Genomic DNA, 27,412 nt, shown 5'->3' on the forward strand with positions numbered 1-27,412 from the left:
TGGCCGAGGGCCGAACTTATCAGTTTTGAGAAATTCTTGATCCAAACTTATACCGAACCAACAAAATTTGAGCTCAAATCAAATCGATAAATTTGGTTTGCTATGGGTTTGGTTCGATTTGGACCGTTATCATCGAACCAATTTGTATGTAGGAAATTTAATAGATATTTGGGCTTTTTGTTTTGTATAAAATGAATAATTTTAAAAAGAATTCCTTGAAATGATCGTTTGTATGATTTATAAAAATGAGTTAACGAGAAATATTTTTATCTTTCCTGAAAATTTTTAGACATAAATTATTATTGATAATAAAACATATTTTATCGATTAATTATTTCAATTAATTATTTTTAAGAAAATATTTTTTAAATCGTTTATTTTCCATGAAACAAACATAATTTTAGATTATCTAACTTCAACTTGAGATGGAAATTAATAAAAATGCACCTATTTCCACACGCTTATTGAAAAAGGGGCTATAATCATAACTAAATATGATAAAATTATCCATATATTGAAAAAATATTATTTAAATTAAGAAAAAAATTATGGAAGAGAACTCTTTCATAAGTATTATGAGATGAGAAATCAATCAATAATAACTGACTTGAGAAGTAGAAATCATTTATCTAATAGAATAGAAGAAATCTTGCGGATAGGGATAATTCATTTAATTAGGCTGAATTTCAATTTTTTTTAGTCAAAAAGGAGGCAGAAAAATATTCAACTCATCAGTTGAGCTCGATCATATCAATTTCCATTGTTATAAAACCAAACCAACCTAACAAACCGAGAAGAAAAGTCTCAACCAAAACCAAACCGACCAATCCATAAACTGCACTTTTCAATTGGTCTCGGTTTGGTTCGGTTTATTGGAATTTAGTTTTCCAAAAAACACCCCTAATTAGCAATGCTTTCGTCGTTCATTTTGGTGGTCCATCTAGGCATGGCTGTGGAGTCAAATCTGAATACCCGTGATCGCCCTTGTCAAGGGTTTCATCAAGAAAAAACCAAGAGAAAGGGCGTACTCTCGCGGAAAAGTTCATATGGAAAGTTCATGCACGTGGCTGGGAATATTGAGATTAGGGTCCCCTCACCTTGTCCTTTGTCTCTTTAGGTTTCGTTTCTCCCGTCCTCCCGTTTTTTTGGGTAAACAAGTCCAAGATCACGACGCGCGTTTTCCATTATCTTTTTGAAATTGGGGACAAGTAGGCGTCCTGGAAAATACGATATAGCGAACACATGTCATGTGATTCAGAACGAGAGTTGAATTGCCGATTCAGCATGTGTCGAATAGCCTGAATCGACGAATTCCAAAAAAGCAGCTTTGACCCAAGAAAGTTCCTAAGACCACGCAAATTTCGCTGGTACCACAGGAGACCAGCCTCCCAGAGTCAACAAATGATAAACGTAAAAACAATCCGGCAGACTAGATCTAATGTTCCTTATTAACAGTTCCCCAAGAGGCCGAAAAATTGGCTAGTTATCCACCAAGCTACATAAAAATTAATGGTACATAGAGATTCGTCCCATAAGAATCAATATGTCCTGGCTTTCCCTTTGATAAGAAACAATCGGAATTAGAGAGATACATCAGTACACACAGTAAAGGAAGGGAATGGATATACTTGAGACCAAAAAAGAAAGTATTAAACGTCCCGATTTTAACATGCCCAAACGATTACCCTCCGCTTGTCAATCACTGCGTCGGCACAATCTTACACGCATTTCAAATGCCATCCCACCGCTTTTTAGTTCCTATGAAGCACACGAGCCATGTCAAGCCAAATTGAATGCTTAATTGACCTTCACACGATACTGGGAGGATCCCCAACCCAGTTACAAACAGCACGAGGCCACCGAGTGCGTATGCAGTCCACAAGGGGTGCATGCTGAGGAGGCTCTTGTTTAGCCACTTCAGCATCCTTTGCGTTTGACTGATCCCCACCTGAGCTAGAGGGCGCTGCTGCCATGAATTCTTCAGGGGTCCATCGTGGCGGGACAGAAACTCTCAATTTAGTAAGTCTAGGCCTTTGAACTGGAGCCTCATTTCCTGAGTTTGCTTGGCCATTCAAATCTGACTTTGCAATTCCATTGAAATGGTAAAGATCAAACACCTTTTTGCCCATCAATCCTGAGGAGTCCTTTAGACCTCCCATACTGCTGTCTAGATCTAATATGGCCTGCCAAAATTCACTCCACACAATAAAGCCCGAGCTGCAAAGTTGATCAACTTTTTCAGAAGTAAGCCTGATGTCAGTTTCCCTTAATACTTGATGGAATCCTTCCACACCAATAAAACCACCCCCTCCACTTTGATCTTGTGCATCAAAAGCCCTCCGAATCTGCGATTCCCTTTCTTCTAGTTCATTCTCTTCCTGAACAACTGTATCAAGAGCAAATAGGACTGTGTAATGGGACTCACTTCCAACAACCCATATAGGCCAGTTTGGGCACTTCAAATGCTGCCCAACCTTGCAAAAGTTAAGTGATTCTAACAGAGTCAGAAACCCAACTTCCACGCATGTTGATACGCCCTTTAGGAACATACCACCACCTAGATCCATCCTCCCATCAAAAACGTTGGGCACAGCCTGCCCACAGAGGAGCAGGTTCACAATTTCCTGTCCCAAGACAATCGTAAATTTGCATCAAAATTTTCTCCACATCTTCACTATATACCATTTGCACAGTAAATAAGATACAAGGTATTTCTCAGAAGCATCGTAACTCTTGAACTGCCCAAACAATAAATTTTTGATGCAATGATAGTTACCTGCGACGCATGGCCAAATGGTGCAGTTACCAGAGGAAGACTGGGATCGTCTCTGTCAGCTTGAACAGCATCCTGCGATTACAGAATGCCTCAACACCATTATTTCCTCTGTTTGATCATCATCATCAACTACATTTCCTCACACATTAGTTTTTCCAGTGGATCAAATTTCTTATTTTTTAGATCGTCAGTTATTATCCCAGCATCCTTTCTGTGGCCTAGCAAGATGGCATGATTTTAAAGTTTTGACTTATGTAAATGTTTGATCACTTTCTGAATTCTGACTTTTGGGCAAATAAAGAATAATTAATAAAAAAGAAAAATCATTCTGATGAATGGCAGGATGATGACACAAGCAGTATTGTACTAATATTGAGAGGAATCATAGAACTTAGGCAGCCAAAAGAATAGGAAATAGAGCTGCTCCTCCTGGATCGTGGAAAAAGGGTTTCACGTTGAAGGCAAGATACCATGACTTTGCAATACATTCTATTAACATGGTCAATAAAAATGGAACATTGGCTGTATCAGAAATGTGTTTTAACTTCTAAAGATAAACTGTTAAATATTTTATCTCTAGAAAAAAAACTAAGATTTGGACAGCAAACAAAGTAAATGGAAGTAAACATGAATATTTTTTTTTTGGTAAGGAAGTAGACATGAATATTTGTAAACTAGTATTTGACAAGCTTGCTGGATGACTAGAAAGGCGAACGGTATCATACCAGTCCCCGAGAAAGTAACGCAGAGATAAGAAATAGCAGTGCCCCCATTCGACTTTGAAAAACAGGAAGTGTTGCTTCAAGCCTCTGAAAAACAGTAGCTTGCACACTATAAATCTCAACTCTTAGAATACTCTGCAAATCAGAAGCTGATTCTATCGAAAGTCCCTCCAGAGCTTTGATAATACTCTAAGCAACAAAAAATAATGGTAATTAGTTTAATCAGTTTGAAAAGGAACTTCTGAAAGCAAGTGAAATGGTCAGAAAATAGTCAGAACCTATGTATTACTGCCTTTAAAGTACATAAAACACCAACCTATTGCCTACCTCATCCTTTGAACCATCTGCAGCCCCCTCAAGTTCTTTACCAGTAACACTTAGAGTGGCAATAACTGCCCTTTCATTACTTCCACAGTGAAATAAAATCTCACTCATACTTCTTATCAATGCCCTGTCATTGATATTAAAAAAAAAAAGAAAAGATATTGCTAGTTAGCTCAATTAATGAATATTGCAACTTGCATATCAAAGTAGCACAGCCAATGGAAACAGATTAAGCAGAGAAAACAACAACCAACCTGTAAGACAAACAACCTTCCGACCAACAACATACTGCATGTAACCATCTTAAGGCTCAAAAAAATATTTAAAGTAGCTGCATCATTTCTACTAGATAATTCGTATAGTAAAACGGGTTTTGCAAAATTGGGGTAAACCAATTACAAGTATTTGGTTTGCAACGACTCAAAATCAGTCCTTGTCAGAATATATTTGGAAATTTTCTAGTGCTGAAGGGCATCGGTCCAAATCCAATAGATCATAATGACTAGTAAACCTAGGCAAGAGGAAGTCTCCAAGTGGTACCTTATAAGTTATTCATCATCAATGCCCAAAACCTGTCTTTACCCTATCAATGCAAATGAGAAATTGACCAAGTAAATAGCAAAATCATTTATGTAATAAATATATGTTCGGGGTTTACTTTTATCACATGTTAATCAACAACATTAGTTTACCATCATCACATGTCCAGGTTATGGTTTGGGAGCAGAACCATTCCATTGCATTCCCCATACTTTTCCAACTTTTCAAAATTTTTGGCATTCTCTACACATGCCAATCAATATAATCGAAAATACAAGCAACAAGAGAGCAGTAATTGAAAGAGACTGCCAATAGCTTACAGAACTAAAAGAATAATGATATAACCATTCTCTCTCCTTGGGTAAAGAACAATGAAAATAGTTATATTCAACCATATGTAGAGAAAAATCAACCAAAAAAACTAAAAATGATTGCTGATGCGGAAGACATACTCAACCCAACTAAAAAAAATGAGGAAGTAATTACAGTGAACAGAATCATTCACTAACATTAGGCAACAAGTATAGACAGAAACAAACCAAAAGGAAGGCAACAACCAAGAAAACAATCACTCCCTATAGATTAATTACCTTAATTTTTCATTGTCTGTAAGTGAGGCAAAATTATCTGAATCTTGAAATTGTCTTCGAGATGATGCTTTTGTACCATGGAATGGTGAAATAGTCGATGCACCTTTACGGAAATCGTCCGGAAAGAAAAGAAGATACTTGAGAACAAAAGCCTACACAAGCAAACTTTTATTATTGTAAATAACATTAGTAAAAGAATACAACATGATCCTAAAAGCAGACAATAAAACCAAATAGATGGGCACTAGAATGTCAACATAGCCATAACCCTGTCGCAGATACCATCTCAAATAAGTGATCACAAAATGCATCCACCATGCAACAACACATCGCCGGTATCAACCCCATTGAATTTATTCACCACCAAACCAACAATCAATAAAATATTACGACTAAAAGAATATAATGATGGATGCCGGATAGATTATAACTTCTTTTCTCGAACTGCCAAATTGTAAGGTTAACATGTAGTGAATGCATTCACTGACAAAATGATTGGTTATTTTTGTTGTCTTCATATTGTCATTTGTTTGCTGCATTGCAAACTCAGCAATAATCTGTAGTGCCTGCCTTCCAATAGATCATAGTGATGAAAGCTGCATTCAAGATATTTACCCTCTTCCTATATAAATTCGAGACATACTCTTTGATGATGTCCTAATATTCAAGAAAAAACCATAAACAAAGCCATCAGGATCTGGACCTATATTTTCGCTGCGTTCAGACAGCGTATGTCATCCAGTGGTTGCCTTATCTAGAATGTTGGAGTAAGAAGATGTCTAAGGAGACTCTTATGATCAGGCTCAATTCCGTTAAAAAGCACCAATTTTAGATTAGGCCTCAATTCTGGGCCAATTTTTTTTTTTTTTTTCTCACAACAAAGCCCCTACTTTAGGTTGGGTTCCGATTCTAGCCCAAACCCTTTTTTTTTTTTGGCTGATAAAAAACACAAACTTCAATCAATATCCAAATCTATTTTTTGTCTAAAAAAATGACAAACTTTCAGTCAATATCCAAATCTTACCCTTCAAGTTTCCATCTAATGATCCCGTTAAAGACTGGACGTATCCTTCCACGTGTAAGACGAGAGATAAATGATTTGTCGGATTTTTAAGGGCATTATTGGATGGAACTTGTGGAGGCCAGAATTGGGTATTGACTAAAAATTGGTGGTTTTCCATGTGACAAAAAAATTTCAAGCTAGAATTAGTATTAGACCTAAAAATTGGTGCTCTTTTATGTGCTATAAAAAGTTCAGATCAGAATTGAGACCTAAAGTTGATGCTTTTTAATGAGATAAAAAGGAAGTTCAAGCCATAATTAGGACCTGACCTAAAGTTGATGTTTTTTTAAGGGAATTGGACCCTTCGGATCCACATAGACATGCTTCAGATTTCTAGGAGTCAAAAACACAGAAGATTCTGAAAGGCGTACTTGCCAAGAACTTATCAGCAAAACTGGTTCAAAAACCAACAACCTTGTATCTCCATGATCTGTGTGTGAAAATTATAAAACCTAAATGTAACAAACACAATATACATCTTAAAATAGCAATGTGCTATGTTGAGAAAACAAGGCATTACTTGTACAGCTGCTAAGACACCGCAGGGCCCACCTTCATGCTGCACTAAGCCCATAGATGTTTCTGGATCAGGGCTGAACCTGAAGTGAGGGTTTGATGGTATAAATGCTAGGAATATAAGATCTTTAAAATAAATCAACATCACAAGTTTTACAAGCAGCATAGATGATGCAAATGTAGTGAGCAGACAGGAAAATCAATGAAAAAAAACTACTCTATACAAAAGGTGAAAAGAACATGGAGACCAATGAGACTCCGCACAAATGAGAGCAGTCAATTTCACTAGGATCACCATGCATCTAGTACATCACTTGATTGCTCAGGCATAATCAACAAAAGAAGAGGCCCTGACATTTACAAGTTGATTCTCGTTTCCACTAGATGTCTCCCTTCACTCCAAATTAGATAGAAGGAATTGTAAAACAAGTTTTTTAAAAGCAGGTGATCAGGCACATCAACATGGATTGCTAACTGGAGTCAACAATGGATGCATTCAAACATCCATTTACCACTATGATTCCTCTCTTTCTTCCAGGTACATACCAAAACAACCTCACTCTACTTTTTATCCCCTTGACATCACATGAAGCATAAATAGAGCAGGTAACTCACAAACTAACTGCAGCATGGCAGCAGCAAAAACAAAGAGATGCAATTGACATCCAGCCTTTAAAAGAGTATCTAGTTTTCACCCATATACCCGACATTTAGTTCACAAACCAACTAGCGACATTCTTTTTATTTTATTGCTGAATGAAAAAAAAGACATGCAAATAAAAGCAGAAGAAAAACAATTTTCAATTATCTGCAATGGGTCCAAAAGGAATCTTTAAAAGCACATTGCCTCTATTTCTTTAACCACAGATTTGACAAGGCATAATCAACATGAGGATCTTCTTCAAAGCAAATGATGCATGTGCACCAACTCAGGGCATATCACTTTCTAAATTCACTTCCAGTGCAATCGCTATAACGCCTTTCTTACTTCTAAAGACATCATAAAACTATACGAGTGAACTTTATGTTGCCTTATCGACCTCAAAGGAAGAGTGAGCAAATGACAAACATTAACCATGGCTCCAAAGAAACCACAAGAAATGCATATATATTAAACTTCCAAAATCTAAACAACCATTTAGTCACTCTGTTTAATCATAAGCTTACTCCATACTCAGCTCATGAACCAAATGCCAAAACATATATGCAAAAATTGACAAAGGAATCCCAATAAATAATACCAATTCCAACTCAGTTACATAACCATTTTGAGAATTTGAACAATTCAACTGGTTCAATTCATAGATTTGTATTCATAGAACCAGCACAATGCCTAATTACATTGAATCGCGAGAATTTTGTTACGGGTTCCTGGGCTTAACTATGGTATATATAGCACAGAACAATCAGAAAAAAGCAATTTAACACATTTCAGTTGCCCGCATGCCATACCTTATCCCTTGATTACTCCATTGCGCGAGAATTCCTTTCGAAACATCGCTTCCGAAAACCATAGAGAACAACTGACATGCTTCTTCACTCGACAGCCCTCTCCCAGTTCGCCCATCATCCACTCCGGCTCCCCCCTCCCTTTGCGGGAGAGGCTTAGACTTCTCATTATTCGGTGCCAACAACGGCGCCGGCGACTGAGACTGAGCAGGCGACGGAGATGGAGCAGGCAACGGCGCCCCCCCGGCGCCCCTGGAGGCCAGCATCCTCTTCTCGGCCGCAGCAGCCATGAGCTCCCTCTGCATCCGGCGCCCGTCCTCCGGCGACGACGACGAGGACGCCGCCACCGCCGCCGCCGCCGCAGCGCCGCCCCCGGCGGCGGCATCCCTCGGCTTGCTCCGCTTGGGCTCCGGCGGCGAGGGCTGCATGCTGAGGCGCAGCGCCATCTTCAGGTCCTCCTCCTCCTGATCCGCCATCTCCGAACGAACGCACTCACGCACGCCCGCCCCCCGCCCCGGCGCGGGACAAAAAGAGGAGGAAAGGAAGTCTCGAGAAAGAGCGAGTAAGGCCGGATTAGGGTTTTCCCCCCACGGGGGCTCCCGCTACTCCATCCGTGGCTCCGCCGTCGGATCGGCCGCTGGCCTTGCCGTAGATCGACGCGGAGATCGGCGGCGGAATCAAAGAGGTGAAGGGGGTGGGGATCGAAAGCTTCCGATCGAGGACTCGGAATCCGCTCCGATTTAAAACCTTTCAGCGACAGGATCGTCGGGGAAGAAAGGAATCTCCCTGTTCTTTCATTTCTCTCTCTCTCTCTCTCGGTGCCAGCCGCTGGAGGAAAAAACGCCGTCGTTTCGCCCGAGGCAAACGGTAGCTGTGAAAAGAAGTCTATAATTATTATTACTTATTTTGAAACATAGTGACTAATTTTTTTTTTTTAATGAATAGAAATGAAAATATTGATCCGCGAAATCAATAATCAATGTCATTTTTAAGCAATAAAATAACAATTAAAATATGTCGGGTTTCAAAAAGGATAGATTTCTTGGACATTAAAAATCAATAGAACCACAAGAAATTAATTTTAACAATATAGTTATAAAAAGTAATTTCAGAATAGGTTTTTTGGCGAAATTAAGATCAAAGTTGCATGGACCGATTCACGAGCAAGAGAGACGCCTCTTTCATGTCTCCGTTTGCATGTAATAAGGTTTATCGATGACAAAAAAAGATTCGTATTGTAATCATTAATTTTTCTCATTTTTGTGGAAGGTCACATAAAAGGAAAATGCAGATTTAATGCCTTTTATAGAATTAGATTGAACCAGTGTCTAATGCTGATATAAAACCTCTTATAAATATTGAAAGGGCATTCAAATCCTATTATTCTGGCCAAAAAGGAAAATGCAAATAATGCATTTTTCAATTTTCGTCTACAATAGTTTTTTTCTCTCTCTCGCTCTCCACCTTTTACTTTTCTTCTTTTTCTTATTTATTTTATTCCACCATTTTCCTGTCCCCCTTCCTCTCCGCTTCTTCCTTCTTCCCCGTCGAACTCGATTCGCTCGACGGATCTCCTCCCGACCCGTTCAACCCGAAGCGAGCGAAGATCTCCTCGCCGCGCCTCCGATTGCCGCCGCAGCCGCCGCCGGAATGTCGAGCGACAGCGACGACCTCGACGAGGACGAGCTCCTCCAGATCGCCCTCAAGGAGCAGGCGGAGCGCGATCTCAGCTACAAGAAGCCCGGCCCCACCCCCGCCGGCCGGTCGCGAATTACGTCCAGCCGCCCCCGCGCCCCACCAGCAGAGGAGCCACGCCCCCGCCGCCGCCGCCGCGCCGCCGCCCCCGCGAGGGCGAGCTACAACGGCGGCGCGCAGCGGCAGGTCGGGGTCGGCGGCGGCGGCAAGGGCAAGGGCGGCAGCAGTGGGAATAGGAGGGTGGTCGACGACGACGACGATTCGGAGGTTGAGATGCTGAGTATATCGAGCGGGGACGAGGATTCTGCTAAGGATCGCGCGGGGTCGAGGCCCAGAGGTGGCGCGAGTGGTGGTTCTAGGACCGGTAGGGACGACGACAGAGCGTGGGATGGCGAAGAACCTGATTGCTGGAAGCGCGTGGACGAAGACGAGGTGAGTTCGAGATGGTAAACCTTAATTATCCGGCCTTGCAGCGATTCTGAATGATAGCAGAAGCTATTAAACTGAATGTTATGTCGATGTCTTGTTATCTTCTGTTTCTTGTTCTGTAAAGAGAACGAAGTCACGTGTGATTTTTTGCTACAAAATGATTGTTTTGGGTTAAATTCTTGTCCCTAACTGCCAAGGTTCTCAGAATTATAGAAATGGTGATTCGGTCTTCAGTTGAAAGTTGCTCTTTTCCGACAGCTTGCTCGAAGGGTTCGTGATATGCGGGAAACAAGGGCAGCACCTGTAGCACAAAAACTGGAAAAGAAAGCATCGGTAGTGGGTATTAAGGGGCTGAACACTTTGCAGTCTTTCCCTCGTGGCATGGAATGTGTTGACCCCCTTGGTTTGGGGTAATTTTCTGCTCTCTCTCTCTGCGTGCAATTGTTCTAGGGCCCTGAGGTGAGCGGCATTGTGCTCGCTTTATTCTGGCCTTTTTCCCTGCTGCTTAGTTTTCATTGTTTTCTCATGTTAAGCGAGTTGTTGTTTGTAAGACACCATCAGAGCTCTGCTTCTGTTTTGGAGTGAGCAAATTCTGTTTGGATCACATTTAAAGGCGATTTGAACCTGTGTGTTCCTATTTTTACCTGTACCCATTTACAGTTTCATTAAGAATGATGAAGCTATGTAGATATTGATTATCCCATAGTATAGAGTTTTGTGATCTAGTCCTTTGATTGCTTTTGCCTTTTGCACATTTTTCCTGACAGGATAATAGACAACAAATCGTTACGGTTAATTACAGAATCATCAGAAAGTTCTCCGTCAAAGATTGGCAAAGATAATGTGGATAACATCCTTCGTGGTACTTTTTTATCTTCAATCACATTTTAGTATGACTATCTGCTAGTGGATGCCCTCTTTGGATGTTGTCCCCTTCCTACATTCATATACATTGTCCTGCAAACAGCTGACGATTGACCCAATAGTGTTCCTTATTGTATGCAAGCGCTAGCTTACTCTCTGCAGAACTACTTTACTAAGAAGTCTTTCATTGACAGTTTTTCTTCATTAATGCTCTAGCACATTTTTTCCTAGATTTGACAACCTGACGTCCCTCGTTTTGGGTGTAAAATGCATGTTGCATAACAGATCTCAGAAAATTGTGAAAAAAGTATAGAAATCTCTAAAACTTCTGTTAAACTAAAATATTAGCAAAGTTGTGGACCTTATGGTTGCATTTTCATCGTTGTTAAATGATCCTGTCATATGAAGTGACTGGTATAGTTAATTCAAGCACATTTACTCAGCATAAGGTAACAAATGGCATTATGCTTTCATGTGGAGCTTTCCTTAGGATGGATGGTTTTGAATTTTGAACATTGGACACTCGAATGAACTCTTCTCTCCAATCTATTTGCTGAAAATATTCTCTACTGGTCTAATATTTCACTCTACCAACTGTTAAATAAGGTGATATTTTACTTCTAAATCTCTGAAACCGTTCTACTAATGTTGCACTAACTAGAAGAGATCTGTGGAGCGAAGGGGATGGTTCTTTGACCCTGGTAAAAACTTAATGGTTTCTTTTTGCTGTTGTCCATGTATTTCCAATCACTCAGGACAGCTATATCCCAGAACTATTCATTCACTGGCATCTTAGCCAAAGAATGACTAACAGCCTAGCTTCTTCTGGAAAGAAAAACATAATTAGACAAAATGTGCTTCTTTTGTCAGTTTATAAATGTATAGCCAGGTGTTATGCATAGAACTCTGCATGTGAAACTGTTATTTGCTGTGAATTCTTTCAGGTGTAGATTTTCTCTTATCTAATTCCAAATGGGCATATCTCCTGTTATTACTTCTCTTTTGCCAAATTGAGATGAACTGAGAGACGTTAAGTAAGAGCTTGGATAAGTAAACCTATTATTAATTTATTTGAGAAAAGAAATGGTCAGTTGGGGTAGTTTGAACATGTGCGATTGCTACTTTTAAATGATCCATTGGGAGCATGTGGTTCTACGGTGGAGATGCATGTTAAAAAGGGATCGGGGAAAACCTAAAACGACTTGAAAGGAGAGTACAACAAAAGATTCCAAGATGTTGGATTCACTACTAATTTGATACATTAACAAGTGGAATGACGGAAGAGGATCCCTATAGTTAACCTTGTTTAGCTTCTGGCCAGAAGAAAAAGGAACCAGTTAGCAGGGTAAACCATGGTTCTAGGAAGACCTTATTTCCAACATTATTAATTCTTCAGTTTATTTGAAAGTTGTTATCATATGGCCTCAACAGAACAACAGCAATTTGAGCAATAATTTGAGCGTGCTTTGAGCTTCTTTCGTAGGTCTTGTCCAATACTTCCATCATGTCGTCTGTGTTTGTCTCCCGCTGGGCATTTCGCATAGATGTCCAGCAGAATTAGAAGTCTTATAAAAGTCAGAAGTGGCTTGGTGAAGCATGCTTTTGTCCATGTTATGTAAAAGTATCTCTTGAAGCATGAATATGAGCTTGCATGGATACTACTCAACGAGCCTCGTTGCAAGACTCGTGCTCATATTCTTGAGCCCCTCAACATATATTATATTTTTCATGATTTGCTCCCAGTAGAAGCAAAAAGGCCATTGCTAAAAAGGGAAAGTCACATCATTAGGATCCTAGTTTAGTAGAGAGTTTGGTGTTTATGGTAAATCCGCTTGTCAAGCTTACAATGCTTTATTGCTTTACCTGATCGACTAGTCATTGCACAGGTGAGACTGCATGTGTAAATATTTTGTGGATTCAGTAATTGCTTTACCTGATTGACTTGTCATTGCTTACCTTATTGACTTGTCATTGGCTATTTTTCTATTTCTTGCATCTTATTTTTGTTTTGGAATCTTCATCGATTGCTTCTTTTAAGTGTGAGCAATACTGGTTCTTTGGAGCTGTTTTTTGGATCTTAATTTAGTGGCCATAATTGACACCAACCCCTTGCAGAGAAGCTGATGTACTTCTCGGAAAATTTTGATGCTAAGATTTTCTTATCCCGGATACACCAAGATACAAGTGCAGCAGACTTAGAGGGTGGTGCTCTTGCTCTGAAAACTGATCTTAGAGGAAGGACTCAACAGAGAAAGCAATTGGTTAAAGAAAACTTTGATTGCTTTGTCTCATGCAAAACCACAATTGATGGTATGCGGTGATCCTGCCCAATCTGAGGGCCTATCTCTGATTCTTTCAAGCTACTATTTTTGCTGCAGTGGGGATTATATTACTTGTTTAAGTAATTATGCCTGCCAATTTCGTCAGTTTATTTGATTTGATGAGTTAAATGTTAATTTTGTTAGACATTGAGTCGAAACTAAAACGGATTGAAGAAGACCCTGAAGGCACAGGGACTGCTCACCTATTTAATACTATTCAAGATGTAAGCTCATTGGCTAGTCGCGCTTTCGAGCCTCTCTTTGAGAGACAGGTCAGTAGCAACAATTGCTGCTCATGCTTTCTGCATACATACCCTTCATTGCGAGAGGTACTATAAGTGATCAATGACTTGTTGAATTTAAATATAGGCTCAAGCTGAGAAAATTCGTTCTGTCCAAGGAATGCTTCAAAGATTTCGAACTCTGTTCAACTTGCCTAGTACAATTCGTGGAAGCATCAGTAAGGGAGAGTACGACTTGGCAGTTAGGGAATACAAGAAGGCGAAGTCAATTGCTCTACCATCTCATGTAAGATTTTTATGGAGCCTTGTTATATTGCCGGGACTGATCCACTCTCTAGTTGGGTGGTCTTTTAGTAAAATGCAAGTTCTGCAACTAGGATGAAATCTGTGTGGATCTCTTCTTTATCATTTAGCTGCACCAGTGTTGTGACATTCTTTGGAGAATGGTTCTCATGAAAGATTAAGGAAGCAATGGAACATTATTACCATAGCCTCAGCTCTGCTGACTGAGAAGTTTTGCACTTTAGAATTGTTGTTGTAGCAGATGGACATCTCCCCTATGTATAAGTTTTTCTCCCTGTAGGGTGGCCTCCTAGGTGGATATAAAATCAATCTGGAGTATCGGCATTTTTCGGGGCATCAAACTGGGTGTCTAAAGAAAAGAGGGTACACCAGGCAGTCATCATGAGAAAATCTAAAAGAACAAAAGTATGAGTTTGCTGTATCTGAAAATGAGAGAGACAACTTTATTTTTGTAATGGTTGAGTGAGGAACTCTTGAGAACGATTTTAGTTTCTCCCTTATAAAAATGTCCTTGTTCCTTTAATAAGGAGAAAATGGTAGTTGGGATAAATAATAAAGTACTTTGTGGTATACTTAACAAAAGTTTGAAGTGCATAAATATCTTGTTTGTTTACTTGTGGTGCAACTTTGACCAAGATCTCCATCCCCCCCCAAAAAAAAATCCTCCTTCTGCCCTCACAATATAATTAAACTTGGAAGTGCTCTTGCAAGCTGCTTTTTCATTAAAAAGTGACTTCTGTGGGTTGTCTTTTTCCCCCTTAAGGGAAATGAAAAGAGTCCCCTGCATCAAAGTCTTGGTAGAGCCCGATTTAGTGACAGGATGTTGTCTCCATCCATTTTGGCTGCGTCTTGTTACCAGTCCATTTAAGGTCATATAATGTATAAACAGGACAATATCATAATGTGGTTCTATAACAAATAAATTGGCTACAAACCAAAGATATGCAGCTTTAGCCTATTTGACTTGTTCTTTTGTGGTCTTGAATGACTTCCTTTCTTTAATAAAACCATATCTCATCTTCAATGCCTACAGGTGGGAATACTAAAACGTGTACTTGAAGAGGTTGAAAAAGTGATGCAGGAGTTCAAAGGTACACTGTACAAATCTATGGAAGACCCTCACATTGATTTAGCAAATGTAAGTTCCTCTTCTGTCGTTTTATCTTTAATTCTATTTTTCCCAAGTAAGAAGCTGTAAACTCAAGTGAGGATGGTAAATAACATGCATACTTGGCTTCTGCATTTCCTTGCAACTGATATGTACTGGAAAGTAAAAAAAGGTTGTTTCTTTGTAGTCATAGTTAGAAAATAGAGAAATGCAGCTCTTCTCAGATTACTGTGATTGGTAGAAAAAAATGTTGGTCGGTATAAAGGACTTCCTCTGAAACAAGGCTGTCTTATTTTGGTATCAACATAGTCAAATGACATACCAATCAGAAAAAAAAAACATAGTCAAAAAACATGCTCAATGATGCCTCTATATGTTCGTTAGGTACCAGGATCATTTAACCGCTGCCTGAAAAGAAAAAAATCCTTCATAGTGTCATTCACCTTGCTAGGGAATGACAATTTTGGCTTAAATATGGTAGAATAGCCAAAAATATGACGTGTAGTCTAGCCAGCTTGTCTGGTAGTGAGCTTAGTTCAGTTGGCTTATCATTGTAATTTCTACTATGTAGAGATCATGGGTGTGAAGTGATTATGGATCTGGGAACATACAGTTGCAAGGCCAAGTTTGGCTGATGGTTCTCTCAGCTGTGGGAATATTTAAGCTATTTCAATTGCTCCTTGTTTAAGCTCAGATGGGATTTTCCCAGAGGTCATAGAGGGTTGTGTCCTCCCATCCCTTGTGTCATATGAACATGTGCCTTCGTTAGGGAAACTACTATAAGACTAGTGTGATGAACAGGTTGAAATTATTGTTTTCAAATTTTCAGCTTGAAGTTATCTACATAAATGAACGTTGTTCTAAGTTTTTCATTAATTAAATGATCCACTTCATATAAATAATATCAATATGAAGGCCGCGTTAATTGTTGGGGCATAATTTTGGAATCACTATGTTTGTTTCAGTCATAGAAACAATTAATCAATTTCATTTGTTTTTTGTTCCAAGCCTGATTTTTTTTTGTTTTTTTGTCATGGAGGATGACATGCTTGTTTACTCAGTTTTCAAATAATATTTATTACTGAATAAACCAAAAATAACTCAGATATTATTTTGTTTTATTGTATTTATTTAATTTTAAATGCATGTCATTTTTCTATCCCAAACACAGTGAATTCGAAGATTTAAAGTTACACAACAAGAATAATTGAGTAGTATCTATATGAGCATTGAATAATTTATGTGTAAGAAAGAGTACTGATTCTGGAGAAGTTAATGGGTAATGTGCTCTTGTGGTCACGCCATGTGGTGTGGTCACGTGAATACATCACCTACTTATACAGATTATCGATTTTCATTTTGTTACTAAATTAAATTAAATAAGAAATCACATATTGCTGTTTTAAAGTACTTGCTGTGGCTTTTATCCACATGTTTTGATTGGACAAGAAAAAGGCAATTAAATTTTTCCTACCATGTCTTTTGCCTTTAGGAATAGAAAAGACTTTGATAGTAGCAATCATCAGCTGATACTTTTGGAACTTTTTAAGCTTGTCTTTTGCTGCGTTATGCAAATCACTTTGTTCTTTAAGGTGTTGGTCTTTTGATTGGTTTGCTCTTGGCTGATGGCTTGTAATGTTTTTTGTAGCTTGAAAACACAGTAAGGTTGTTGCTAGAGCTGGAACCGGAATCTGACCCTGTATGGCATCATTTGAATATCCAGGTTTGTAGATTTATGTCCTTCTCAGAATGTGATTTTCCTTTTATGGAAATTGTAAGCATTATCTATTAATGATTTTCTTGTGAACTCAAAGACGATAATTCAGCTTGACTTGCCGAGGTTATGAACTCTGGAGATTCTTTTTCTGCCCATCCTTAAGGGTCTCTGCTAGCCATTTATCAACAGGGCTGATGAAACTTTCCAATCCCCTTATGTAGCCAAAACAAAACAATAAATAAAGAGCATGAATAAGAGGGAATCAACAATTGGGCACTTTCTGATTAGATTTATCCTTCCATATCTCTAGAAAAGTGAACTCTTCCCCCTCAACAGCACTATTTCTGACTTTTCCAGAATCAAAGAATTCGGGGTTTGCTAGAGAAGTGCTCCTTAGACCATGAAGCAAGGAGGGAGAATTTGCAAAACGAGCTGCATGAAAGGGCTGTTTCTGATGCAAGATGGAGGCACATTCAGCAAAATCCAAATGAGCCCGTAAGCTCACAATCTGAAGTACTAGACTAATCATCATGTTGAAGTGGCAGAGGGAGATCATTTATGTTGCTAATGATGATTTCTTCTTACAGTCAGATGACAATAGTCCCAATCCTGGCAATATCAACATGTTGGTAGATGCAGAGTCACTAGACATGGCAGGCGAAGAAGTTGATGCTCTCAGAGGAAAATATATCCATAGGTTGACTTCTGTTATTGTCTATCATGTACCAGCATTCTGGAAAGTAGCTCTTTCTGTTTTCAGCGGGAAATTTGCAAAGGTATTCCTTTCTAATCTTCAGTTGAGATTCTATATGTGATTCGGGTCAATACTTTGCGACATTCTCAATTTAGCAGTTTGGCGTTCAATTTCAGCATTATGTCCTCTACGTATTCTCTCAGAAGAGGAATCATACCAGTATAGAGCTGTTGCATTAAGTGGGATGACAGTGTGTAGCTAGTGAGTTTCAGGATTTATTTATATTTGTATATGTCAAGATTTAAGGATTGCAAGAGAGAAGGTCAGAGAAAGACGACTAAAGTGATTATCAAATATAAGAGTACATAAGATGCTCTATGTAGAGAGAGTGAAACATAAAACTTACTACCTTGCTTAATAACTTTTTTACTAGCTGATGACTAACACTATTAAATATACTTCAACAGTGTAACATTTATCTGATAGAACTACTTCAAAATTTGTAAAATCTGGCAAGTATATTGCTAGTTGTGGATAGCAGTGTGCTTAGGTGAAGGGGAATCCACTCCTGAGTAAGAAAGAAGAGCCCTTTAGCGAGCTACTTCAAATTATTTGAAGTTTTATCAGATTGGGTCATTTTCAGGTTGAATGTCTCCCACCTGCTTGGGTCAACCACAGGTTGATCTTCCCCTTTGCTGTTTATGATTATTTACGGTTTCATGGCAAAGCACAATTAGATTATTTAATGAGATAAGGATACTATCGCTATGGCAATTTCTGGCCATAATTACATTGTTTCCTGGTTTGCTCATTGCTGATGTTTGCATTGGATGGGCTGTTGGATTGAAAGCTTGTTTGTGTCGAGTGTCATTTTGAACATTCTTGCATCAGCTTCAGGGTTAGTTTAGAACTCTCAGTTCCTTGTTACGTAACCCTTATTTTAGGGAGTCCACAACCAGCTGATTCCTCTAAGACCTTATTGTGATTATTTCTCAGTAGTTGTGCTTTGCCACCAAAAGAGGAAGTGAATTTTGCTTAGGAGTTATTATATGTTCCCCTTATGCTCTATCCCTCTGTTTGTGTCTGTGGGTGGGTGGTGGTTTGGTGGGGGTGGAATTGACTCTGCAGGTGTAAAAGTAGGCATGGGTCTGGTGCATCCATGCACACGTCAGTGCATGTGCTCATCCATGTGACATGGGCATGTGCGTCAGCATCCTTGTGTACTTGTTGGCAATTTAGAAAAGACACTTTGTAATTTCTCTGTTTGAATGGACTTGAGAACTGACTTTATTATGGTCTTAATGTCCCAGTCTTCCCAAGTTTCCGCTGATTCAAACATAAACAGCACTGGAAATAAACCCGAGGAAAAGTACTCAAGCCATTCTCTTGAGGAAGTTGCTGGCATGATACGGCAGACCTTATCAGCCTATGAAGCAAAGGTATTTCTTTTGCATTTTGATAGTGAATTTTTGGCAAGTTCCTGGACATTTTGGACAGACATCAGCATTCTATCCCCTGTTCCGAGAATGTTCTGTATTGCAATGAATATTACGTTTTGGATGAAGCTGATCTTTAGCGGACACTTTGAACTCAATATTTGATTAAATAAAATATTCCACACAACTTTCTAAATTAGAGGAATGGTTCAGCGAATTTTTGGCTGCTTTAGGTCCTATATTGCTTTACGTATATTGGAGGTTGTGGTCTTGTTCTTATAATTGTTTGAAGTTGATTACTTCATGTAAGTTGATGTGCAGCTAAACACATGGATGTACATACTCTATAAAGTTCTTATGAACAATCAATTCTGGTACAAACTTTCTTGTTCATCAGAATCTACGTATTTTATGTTTAGTTAAAAGTTATTTTCTTTCTCAGGGTTGTATTGATATTTGAGTCTACTAAAAAAAATGATTACTTACATCGTGCTTACTGTTTACCTAGTGGCAGCTTATTAAGCATGAAATGTTTTCTTGCATGCGATAAAATATTATTGAGCAAGGATTGTTCCCTCCATATTGACTTGCATTGGTGATAATGAACTTACAGCTAAAAAAGAAGAAAATTATTTAGAACACCGTGATTCTATTCTAGTCTTTTAGGCTTGTGCGGCTTAATGTTAAGAGCTGGTCTGATATTGGTGGTGAGCCTATGTGGCATCTTTACTTTCATTGTGGATTCCCATTAATGCAAGACTTGAGATAAATAACTTTCTATTGAGGAATTATATACTTTTGATTGGGAATACAAGCTTCTGCTTGAATGAAATCTTGACAGTAATTTTTGCTATGAAAGCATCATTTTGTAAACTCTCTGATATTGGCATTGCTGGCCATCTTTCGATTAAAGAATCATATCACCAAAAAGATGTGACAAGTTAGTTCAGTCGACAATAATTCCGATGATAACATAAGATCCTAAAGGAGTCCTTTGGGATGAGGCTGGTAGATTAGATCAGGTTCATTTCAATTTATGGCTTGAATGATCTGTGACTTCCAATGATGACAGCATCACCGGTTTGTGGGGAGGAGGGCATAAGAGCAAGTCCACTTCTATACTGGATAGCATTTAATTTAACAATCTAATTGATATATGAAGATGCATGTGGACATTCGGTCATGCTGAGAGTACCAGTGGGAGGAAGTTGAAGCCTTAAGGCCCTGGTTGATTACATAGACTGGACTTGAGGAAATGGGATCTTTCTCCTAAATTGTTTGGTCACCTGTAATTAAAGGGAATGGCAGGTGAAATTTGGGAATAAAAAGGGCTCTGTTACCATCTTTTCAATCACATGGAGGAATGTGGGTTAGGGTTGGGAATAATTGAGTTGTGAAGTCATAAAAAGGAAAGTTTGCAGAAAGACTAGTAATATGATTTGGATTTGACAACTTTATCAGAAGCATATTTTGATTTGGTAAGTATATTAATCTACATAAACTGTATGGCAAGTGACAAACAGAATATCATACCATTTATAGTTTGCTATCTGATTCTGACTTTATGTCAAACATGGTGATTCAGACATTACTTACCATTTCAATTACTCAATTTCATTCCTATTTCTTTCAATCTATTCTGCTCATCTCATTGTTGCTAACCAAATGGGGCCTCAATGGTTTATGACTATAGTAAAAAAGTGTACGAATCCCTTTATTAAAAAAAAAAAAAATGTTATTATTTATTTATTTATTTTAGTGGTGGGACCTGTCAGGGAAAAAAATTGTTCTGTTGCCTGATCATGTTCCTTATATCAATCTTCTAATGGTACCAACTCTCAGATTTTACGAAAGGAATAGCGAGATCTGCTTCTAGGCTTCTGCTCTTTTTGCTTTGTAATATACTTACCAGAACTTTAATGTACATTTAGGTTGAACTGCTATCTCATTGTGCTTTTTTCAATGGAATTGAGCATTCATTGTCTGTCCAGGTACATAACACCTTCCGGGAGCTTGGAGAGTCGAACATTCTCCGGCCGTACATGAGTGATGCTATAAATGAAATATCTAAAGCATGCCGAAGTTTTGAAGTTAAAGAATCAGCTCCTCCTAGTGCTGGTATTTACCTCCTGAAGCTTCATTCTGTTGACGTCTCCAATTACTTGATAATCTTTGCTTCTTTGCAGTTTCAGCTCTTCGTGCATTGCATTCTGAGATCACGAAGATTTACATAATAAGGCTATGCTCATGGATGCGGTCAATGACAGAAGAGGCATCTAAGGAAGAAACTTGGGTTCCGGTGTCTATACTTGAAAGAAACAAATCTCCATACACGATCTCCTTCTTGCCTTTGGCATTCCGTGCCATTGTGAGTTCAGCAATGGATCAGATAAACATGTAAGTAATCTATTGCACTTCATGTCAATGCTTTGGCTTATACATAAGCAGCTCAGTACTGTCCTACTCCGATTAGCCCTTGGTTTGTGGGACTCTTGATTGCCTTCCTTTGATTTTGATGGAAGTTTATGTGTGTCTGTTTGAGGTGTCATTTTTCATTTTCATTTGATGAAAGGAAAAGAATTCTCTTGAGGGGAGAACTTTATTATGCTCTATCCAGAACGTGCTAAAGAGAGAGAAGTTTATTGGCTGAACTGGGAACATCAGTTATGAGGAAAGAGAAGTTTATTGGCAGAACTAGGAACATCAGTTGGGAGGAATAACATGACTTGGACGGAAACATAGACAAACTGACGGAATAGTAGCTTTTTTAGATTGATAATGACAGAGATTCTGTTCATCTCCATTTATATCTTCCACACGATACATTGTAGGTTTGTTCTTTCCAAATCTTTACTGTTGAAGTGTTTTAATCAGCACCTGGCTTTGCAGTGTCTTTTAGCTATGTTGGGCATAATGAGACCATTATTTTTATGGCTATGCTGATTGATGTAGTTGGTTACAAGGTCACGCTGGAGGAGATGAATTTATTCACCATCTTGCTTAGACATGCGTTAACAATAGGATTGTAATATTTTTTCCTTCCTAACATTTTATTGATGAGAATCTGGTTTCTCGCAGCTGTCCCCAGAATATAAAAGGGGAACTGGCCTCCAAATCTGCTTTTGGACTAGTTGAATAGGTCTAGAATGAGCCTCAATTCCTTTTAAGTTTCATTTAGAAGCTACTCTAGGTGTTTTTATCCAAACTCAAACTTTACTGACATTTCTACCTTTAATGCGAACAAAGTATTGATAGAAACTTTTGAGCTTTCCTTTTACCAGTCTTCAGTGATTTAAAATATTGAGTCCACATCATGTTCCATTTTGAAACATCAGCTACCATTTCTTGCTTTCGACAGCAATAGGAAACAAATCCTAGAGAGAGAAATTAACATCTTCAGCCTGCACGTCTTTACTTTTCTATTATTTTTCTAGAGGCTCGACCAAAACTTTCCCATCCAAAGTCATTTTATGCTTTGCTTTTCCTCAACTGACCTCCAAAGCAAAGTGAGTCTAAGGGGGAGCATACGAAATCCCCGTTGTGATGCCAGAATATCCATCTGCACAACTTCTCCAGAGGAAATTCCTTGCAAATTACGTAATCTGGTGGAGAAGGATGGGGGAAATAGGACAATTTTGGGAAGACTATACAGTTTTTTGTTCTTTTTTTTTCCAATGTAGAAGCATCCCCTTTTGATAAAAGAACTTCCAAATGGTCATTTTCTGTCCATCCTCTCAATTATGTGTTCTAGTTAAACTGAAATTATGACATTTGTTCTTTACCAAAAAAAGAAAAAATTAAGACATTTGAGGTTGGGGTGTTTTTTTTTTTTTTTTGGGGGTTGGGGGGGGGGGGGGGGATAATTATACTCCATGTCAAGCAAGCAATCAAGGGAAGTGAAGGATTCATCTTTTTCTCTTTTCCTTTTTATTGGCATTCATGACTTTTTTGTTCCCTCTCATCTGAGTACCTGATTTCAAAAGTTCGGTGAATTATGTTGGCATTTCTGCCTTTTAAAAAAAAAAGGAAATATCTACATTCATAGTGCAGGCCACCCGCAGTAATTGTTGTCATGCCGTTTAGTCCCCTTCTTCTGTCCCAAAGAAGAAGGATTACAAATGTGGTATCATCTGAGATGCTGTCTTGACTAAATGGGTCTTCCCATTTGACTCCCTCCTATAGTAGGGATGAAATAAGATGAAACTGCCAATACACCCTTAGAATGCGTTTCCGGAAACTGTCATACAGGAAAAGTACACATTCACATTCACCTGTTTCACTGAGGATCGCTTGAAAAGTAGTTTAAATAAAGTATTATGTCTGTGTGTGGGGCAAATCTTTTGCTTTCATGCACCCATGATAAACTGATCGGTAACAAGCAGACAAAAGCATGTGTCATTTTCTTGCAATTATTTAAATGATTCCACATGTGCTCTAAAATATGCTTTAAATTGTGTTTATGGCTTTCCTTTTCAGGATGATTCAGTCTGTGAAGAGTGAGGCAGCAAAGTCAGAAGATATGCTTGTACAGCTCCAAGAAATTCTAGAATCTGTTAGACTTGCATTTCTGAACTGTTTTCTTGATTTTGCTGGTATGGTGAATGGTCATTGCTCACTTTTCATACTTCAAAAATTTACAAGCATCCTTGTTGGTAATTGTGATTTATTTGCATGCATCAACCAGGTCATCTAGAGCGCATTGGTGTTGAGCTAGCACAGAACAAATCAGGCAAAGAGAGTCCCTACTTGCAAAATGGCTACTCAAATGAACTGGAAGAAAATAGCTCGACTGATCTCCCTGGAAGTGCACATCAGCGGTTATTAATTGTCCTCAGTAATATTGGATATTGCAAGGATGAGCTTTCTTACGAGTTGAACAACAAATACAGACAAATCTGGCTTCAATCTACGTATGTCTTTTGCATATTGAAATATAAAACATTATTGTCTGATAGGTTATCCTAAATTGCCTATGGCAGTAAGTTCAGTGTAAAACCGGAAACAATTTTATATATGTGCTTAATCACCCAGATCAGCTCACATCTTAAGTGCTATTATGTTTGAAATCAGCCTATTGATTAATTGCAAAAGGTACACATCAATAATCTGGCACATTGGATTATATTTTACTTGTGAGAAAAGATGGTTTATGGGGTAAGTTTTTCATTGGCACTTCATATCCTTCTACTTTTGAGTGAGGCTTCTCTGCATTTCCTTAGATGGAGAATAATATCCTGGTAATAAATTAGTCAATGCACAAAGCAATGTTCTTTTCTTGCTTTTCTTGGTTTTTAATAGAACTTCTCTTGCCTTTTTATATATTTTGAATTATTTATGCTATGGAAAATACTTATCTAGTCTTCATTCAGCGTAAAGGACGAAGGGGACAGTGATATACAAGATTTGGTAATTTCTTTCTCCGGGCTTGAAGAGAAAATTCTTGAGCAGTATACATTTGCGAAGGTATTGCTTCACATTCATCCATGGTGAATCTTTGGATCCATTCTTGCGAATGGGTTTTATGTGCGTATTTCTTCGTCTTACTTGGTTGTAGGAACTTTTTTTAATGTCAATGTTCATCCCCAATGGGACTTTGTAAATGTGATATTGTGACTTAATGGAAGTGAGGCGATGTGCAAATCAAACATAACATCATGAATCATGTAATACTTTTTCTTGGCATGTCGCCTACCATAGAAGTGTTTATTGATCAGTTACTGAGAATTTTGGTGTCTCTGCAGGCAAATTTAATTAGAGAAGCTGCTGTGAGCTATTTGTTGGATTCTGGTGTTCACTGGGGATCAGCACCTGCAGTCAAAGTGAGGTTTTGAACTAATATAGGACAGCCATTTTCTTAACATTTTTATATGCTAAACTTCTTGTCAAGATCCATCTTAAAATTGGTTGTTACTTTGTAGGGTGTGCGGGATGCAGCTGTGGAGTTAATGCACACTCTTGTAGCTGTTCATGCTGAGGTATGTTCTGCCTCTCTTATTATTGTATAATTTTACCCCTCCTTGTTCCCACCTACTCCTTTTCATGGCTAGTGTTACACTCTCTGATCTCTTCTACTTTTGTGGTTCATAAGATGTGATCTCTATGGCCTAGGAAGTCATATGGAGTGGCAATCTCATCTTGTCGTATCTGGTACTTGGTTATCTATAGTTGCTTCAGTAAAGCTTTTCTTATTGTATTTGTTACAACAGGTTTATGCGGGGGCTAAGCCTCTGTTGGAAAAGATCCTAGGTGTTCTTGTGGAAGGTTTGGTCGATACTTTTCTTAGTCTCTTTAGTGAGAACAAAGGCAAAGAACTCAGATCACTTGATGCAAATGGTTTCTGCCAGCTCATGCTCGAGGTATGATTTATTTTGGAACTGACTGATGCAATTTTTGCACTTTAGGCTTGCTGGCTGTTTCTTCGAATTGTATTGGTAAAGTCAAGACATGAAGTTTTGTGACGATGCATCAGTTTTTGTTGTTTGTTTCATTGAAAATAGTTCTAAGGCAGATGAAACACTGTTCTCTGTAACAGATTGTTGCTAACAGTCACCCCATGGATGTGCTAATGCGGTTGCATCCAAATAGTTAGGTCGGAGGAGAATTGGAGTAAAAGGATAACAAAATATGGAGCTTATGTTCCAAAACTTGTTTGTTTTCCTATTACTTGCTTTTGCGTGTGGCCCTTATACCTAACATATCCGCTTTTGCTACCACTTGTTTAGTCCTGGTGGATTATGTTACGCTGCAAACCAGTTTGCAGTATATTTGTGCAGCAACCTACAACAATAGTGATCCATTACCAATATGTAAATTTGTTTCATGATTTTTAACTCTTCTTACATTTGTTTGTCGTTCTCTCTCTGGTTTGCTCTCTCATTGTCCAGTATCTTACATTTCGTATACATCCGCCCTACCACTTACTTCATGCCACGGCCTGCCACCATCACTGTTGCTGCTGCCATCATCATCATCTCTCTCTCTCTCTTTGGGGTTTCCATCTCATTATTTCTTTGTCTCTTCATTTTTCTGCATGGTGTGGCATTTTTTGTCATATACTTCTTATACATCGTCAGTTTTAGGGATGATGGGGAAATCACTCGATTTGCTGAACCAACCTATCTTACATGTCTACTGCAGCTTGAATATTTTGAGTTCGTGTTGAATCCATATTTTACGGCTGATGCAAGGGAGTCCCTCAAATCTTTACAAGGCGTGCTGTTGGAGAAAGCCACTGAGAGCGTGTCGGAGGCTGCTGAGAATCCAGGCCACCACCGGCGCCCAACTCGTGGAAGTGAAGATGCGCTTGCAGATGAAAGGCAGCAGGGGATGGGTGTATCACCAGATGATTTAATCGTAAGGGATAATCTTGGTCTTTTTATGTTTATCCCCTCGGAGGGCGAGGTTGCAAATTTTATTTTATTTATTTATTTATTTTTGGGGTACTATCATGTTTGATGCAGCTAATCTCTACTTTTTTGGCCAAAGTTCCATGGAGCTATTTATGTGAGCCTTTTTCTCATGGGGAAATTTGAAAATCCATCGGCAAGTGAATTTTTGGGTTTTTCCTAGAAGATCGCATTAAGCTCTGATTAACATCTGATATTTGTCACTTTACCTTTAAAGCCTGTCTATGCATGAAGGTCATGTGAAGTGGATGTTAAACAAAAGTAGTGGGCTGAAAATTTGTTATAGAGGTAGAGAGTCATCATCTGTCTTAATATTTCATGGTTTGGTTTACAGAATCAATGATAGGTGGTGCAATTCTGCTTCTGTTTCACTTTCCTTCTCGGTCTCTTCATCTTCTGATTTTCTGGGTTTTGAAAAAGTTTGGTGCATAAAAGCTTCCTCTCCGTGCTTTTTTAATTCTACAGGCCCTTGCACAGCAATATAGCTCTGAGTTTCTACAAGCAGAGCTAGAGAGGACTCGGATTAACACGGCATGCTTTCTTGAGTCGACTGCATTGGATTTGGTGCCAGAACCAGCCAGAACTGCATACACTCCCTTCAGGGGTCAGTGAATTCTCCCAGCAGAAACTACCGAGGCGCAGCTGTGGTTGGATCGCCAAGTTACTCACGACAGAGGCGTAGATAAGTTCATGACAGCTACCCCAATTTTTTTCTGGGGGGCTGAGACTTCGTTGTAATTTGTATCTTTTTCCATGTCTATATATGGTTGGCAGATACCTTATTCTTTCATAAGCAGCCTTTCCCCATCACCAGATGCCGACTCTGTTCTGATCGATTTGTTTTACTTGTTTCCTGCCAAGTTTCTGTTTTGCTGTTTATATCTAACTTGAACTCATAGCTTGTACATTTCCGGTTTCCTTTTCCCGGCTGGCCCGTCATAGCTTGTAAAGAAGTTGAGATGTTCTCAATAGTCTTTGGAATGGTTGTCCTCATTGTTTGTTTTGTAATGCGATGTTGTGCTCGATTCTCAACCTTAGGTTCCCTCTCATCGGTATGCCTTAGTTAGAAGCTCTCCGCTGAGATGGCTCGTCATCAATTTCACTAATCCTTGTCAGGTTGTGGATGACGTAATTTACTTACAGCTCCGCCTCCTTTCTCGATGCTTGTTTAGACGTTTCTCCACTAATTCTTTAGAATATTTTCCGATTGGCACTTC

General features: G+C 38.8%; 2 protein-coding genes across 2 annotated transcripts; one reads left to right on the forward strand and one right to left on the reverse strand.

The window, feature by feature from the left end:
- Positions 1 to 1,411: 1,411 nt before the first annotated feature.
- On the reverse strand, positions 1,412 to 8,793 carry LOC104450864 (ubiquitin carboxyl-terminal hydrolase MINDY-3). Its single transcript, XM_010065571.3, has 7 exons — positions 7,984 to 8,793; positions 6,536 to 6,614; positions 4,953 to 5,104; positions 3,826 to 3,949; positions 3,502 to 3,687; positions 2,777 to 2,848; positions 1,412 to 2,624 (listed from the first exon to the last, which is right to left on the reverse strand). Exons 1-7 carry the CDS (start codon positions 8,454 to 8,456, stop codon positions 1,809 to 1,811), a joined length of 1,902 nt encoding a protein of 633 aa, XP_010063873.2. The 5' UTR covers positions 8,457 to 8,793; the 3' UTR covers positions 1,412 to 1,808.
- Positions 8,794 to 9,481: 688 nt separating this feature from the next.
- LOC104450865 (exocyst complex component SEC5A) lies at positions 9,482 to 27,203 on the forward strand. The gene is given in 22 exon segments (XM_039315427.1): positions 9,482 to 10,107; positions 10,363 to 10,514; positions 10,872 to 10,966; positions 13,084 to 13,278; positions 13,434 to 13,561; positions 13,659 to 13,817; positions 14,868 to 14,972; positions 16,591 to 16,665; positions 17,017 to 17,154; positions 17,247 to 17,435; positions 18,664 to 18,792; positions 20,781 to 20,907; positions 20,976 to 21,186; positions 23,266 to 23,381; positions 23,474 to 23,699; positions 24,159 to 24,252; positions 24,531 to 24,608; positions 24,708 to 24,764; positions 24,996 to 25,145; positions 25,927 to 26,142; positions 26,661 to 26,799; positions 26,802 to 27,203. Coding segments are annotated over 22 exon segments (3,336 nt in total). The 5' UTR covers positions 9,482 to 9,630; the 3' UTR covers positions 26,882 to 27,203.
- Positions 27,204 to 27,412: the final 209 nt, after the last annotated feature.

This window comes from Eucalyptus grandis, chromosome 6 (genome assembly GCF_016545825.1).
Source record: "Eucalyptus grandis isolate ANBG69807.140 chromosome 6, ASM1654582v1, whole genome shotgun sequence".
In the NCBI taxonomy this organism is placed as follows: domain Eukaryota; kingdom Viridiplantae; phylum Streptophyta; class Magnoliopsida; order Myrtales; family Myrtaceae; genus Eucalyptus; species Eucalyptus grandis.

Coding starts and splice junctions, on each gene's coding strand:
- LOC104450864 (XM_010065571.3), bottom strand. CDS start 8,456: ATGGCGGATCAGGAGGAGGAGGACCTGAAGATGGCGCTGCGCCTCAGC. Junction 5,105..6,535: donor GTGTCTTAGCAGCTGTACAA/GTAATGCCTTGT, acceptor TTGCTTGTGTAG/GCTTTTGTTCTCAAGTATCT. Junction 2,625..2,776: donor CATTTGGCCATGCGTCGCAG/GTAACTATCATT, acceptor GTCTTGGGACAG/GAAATTGTGAACCTGCTCCT.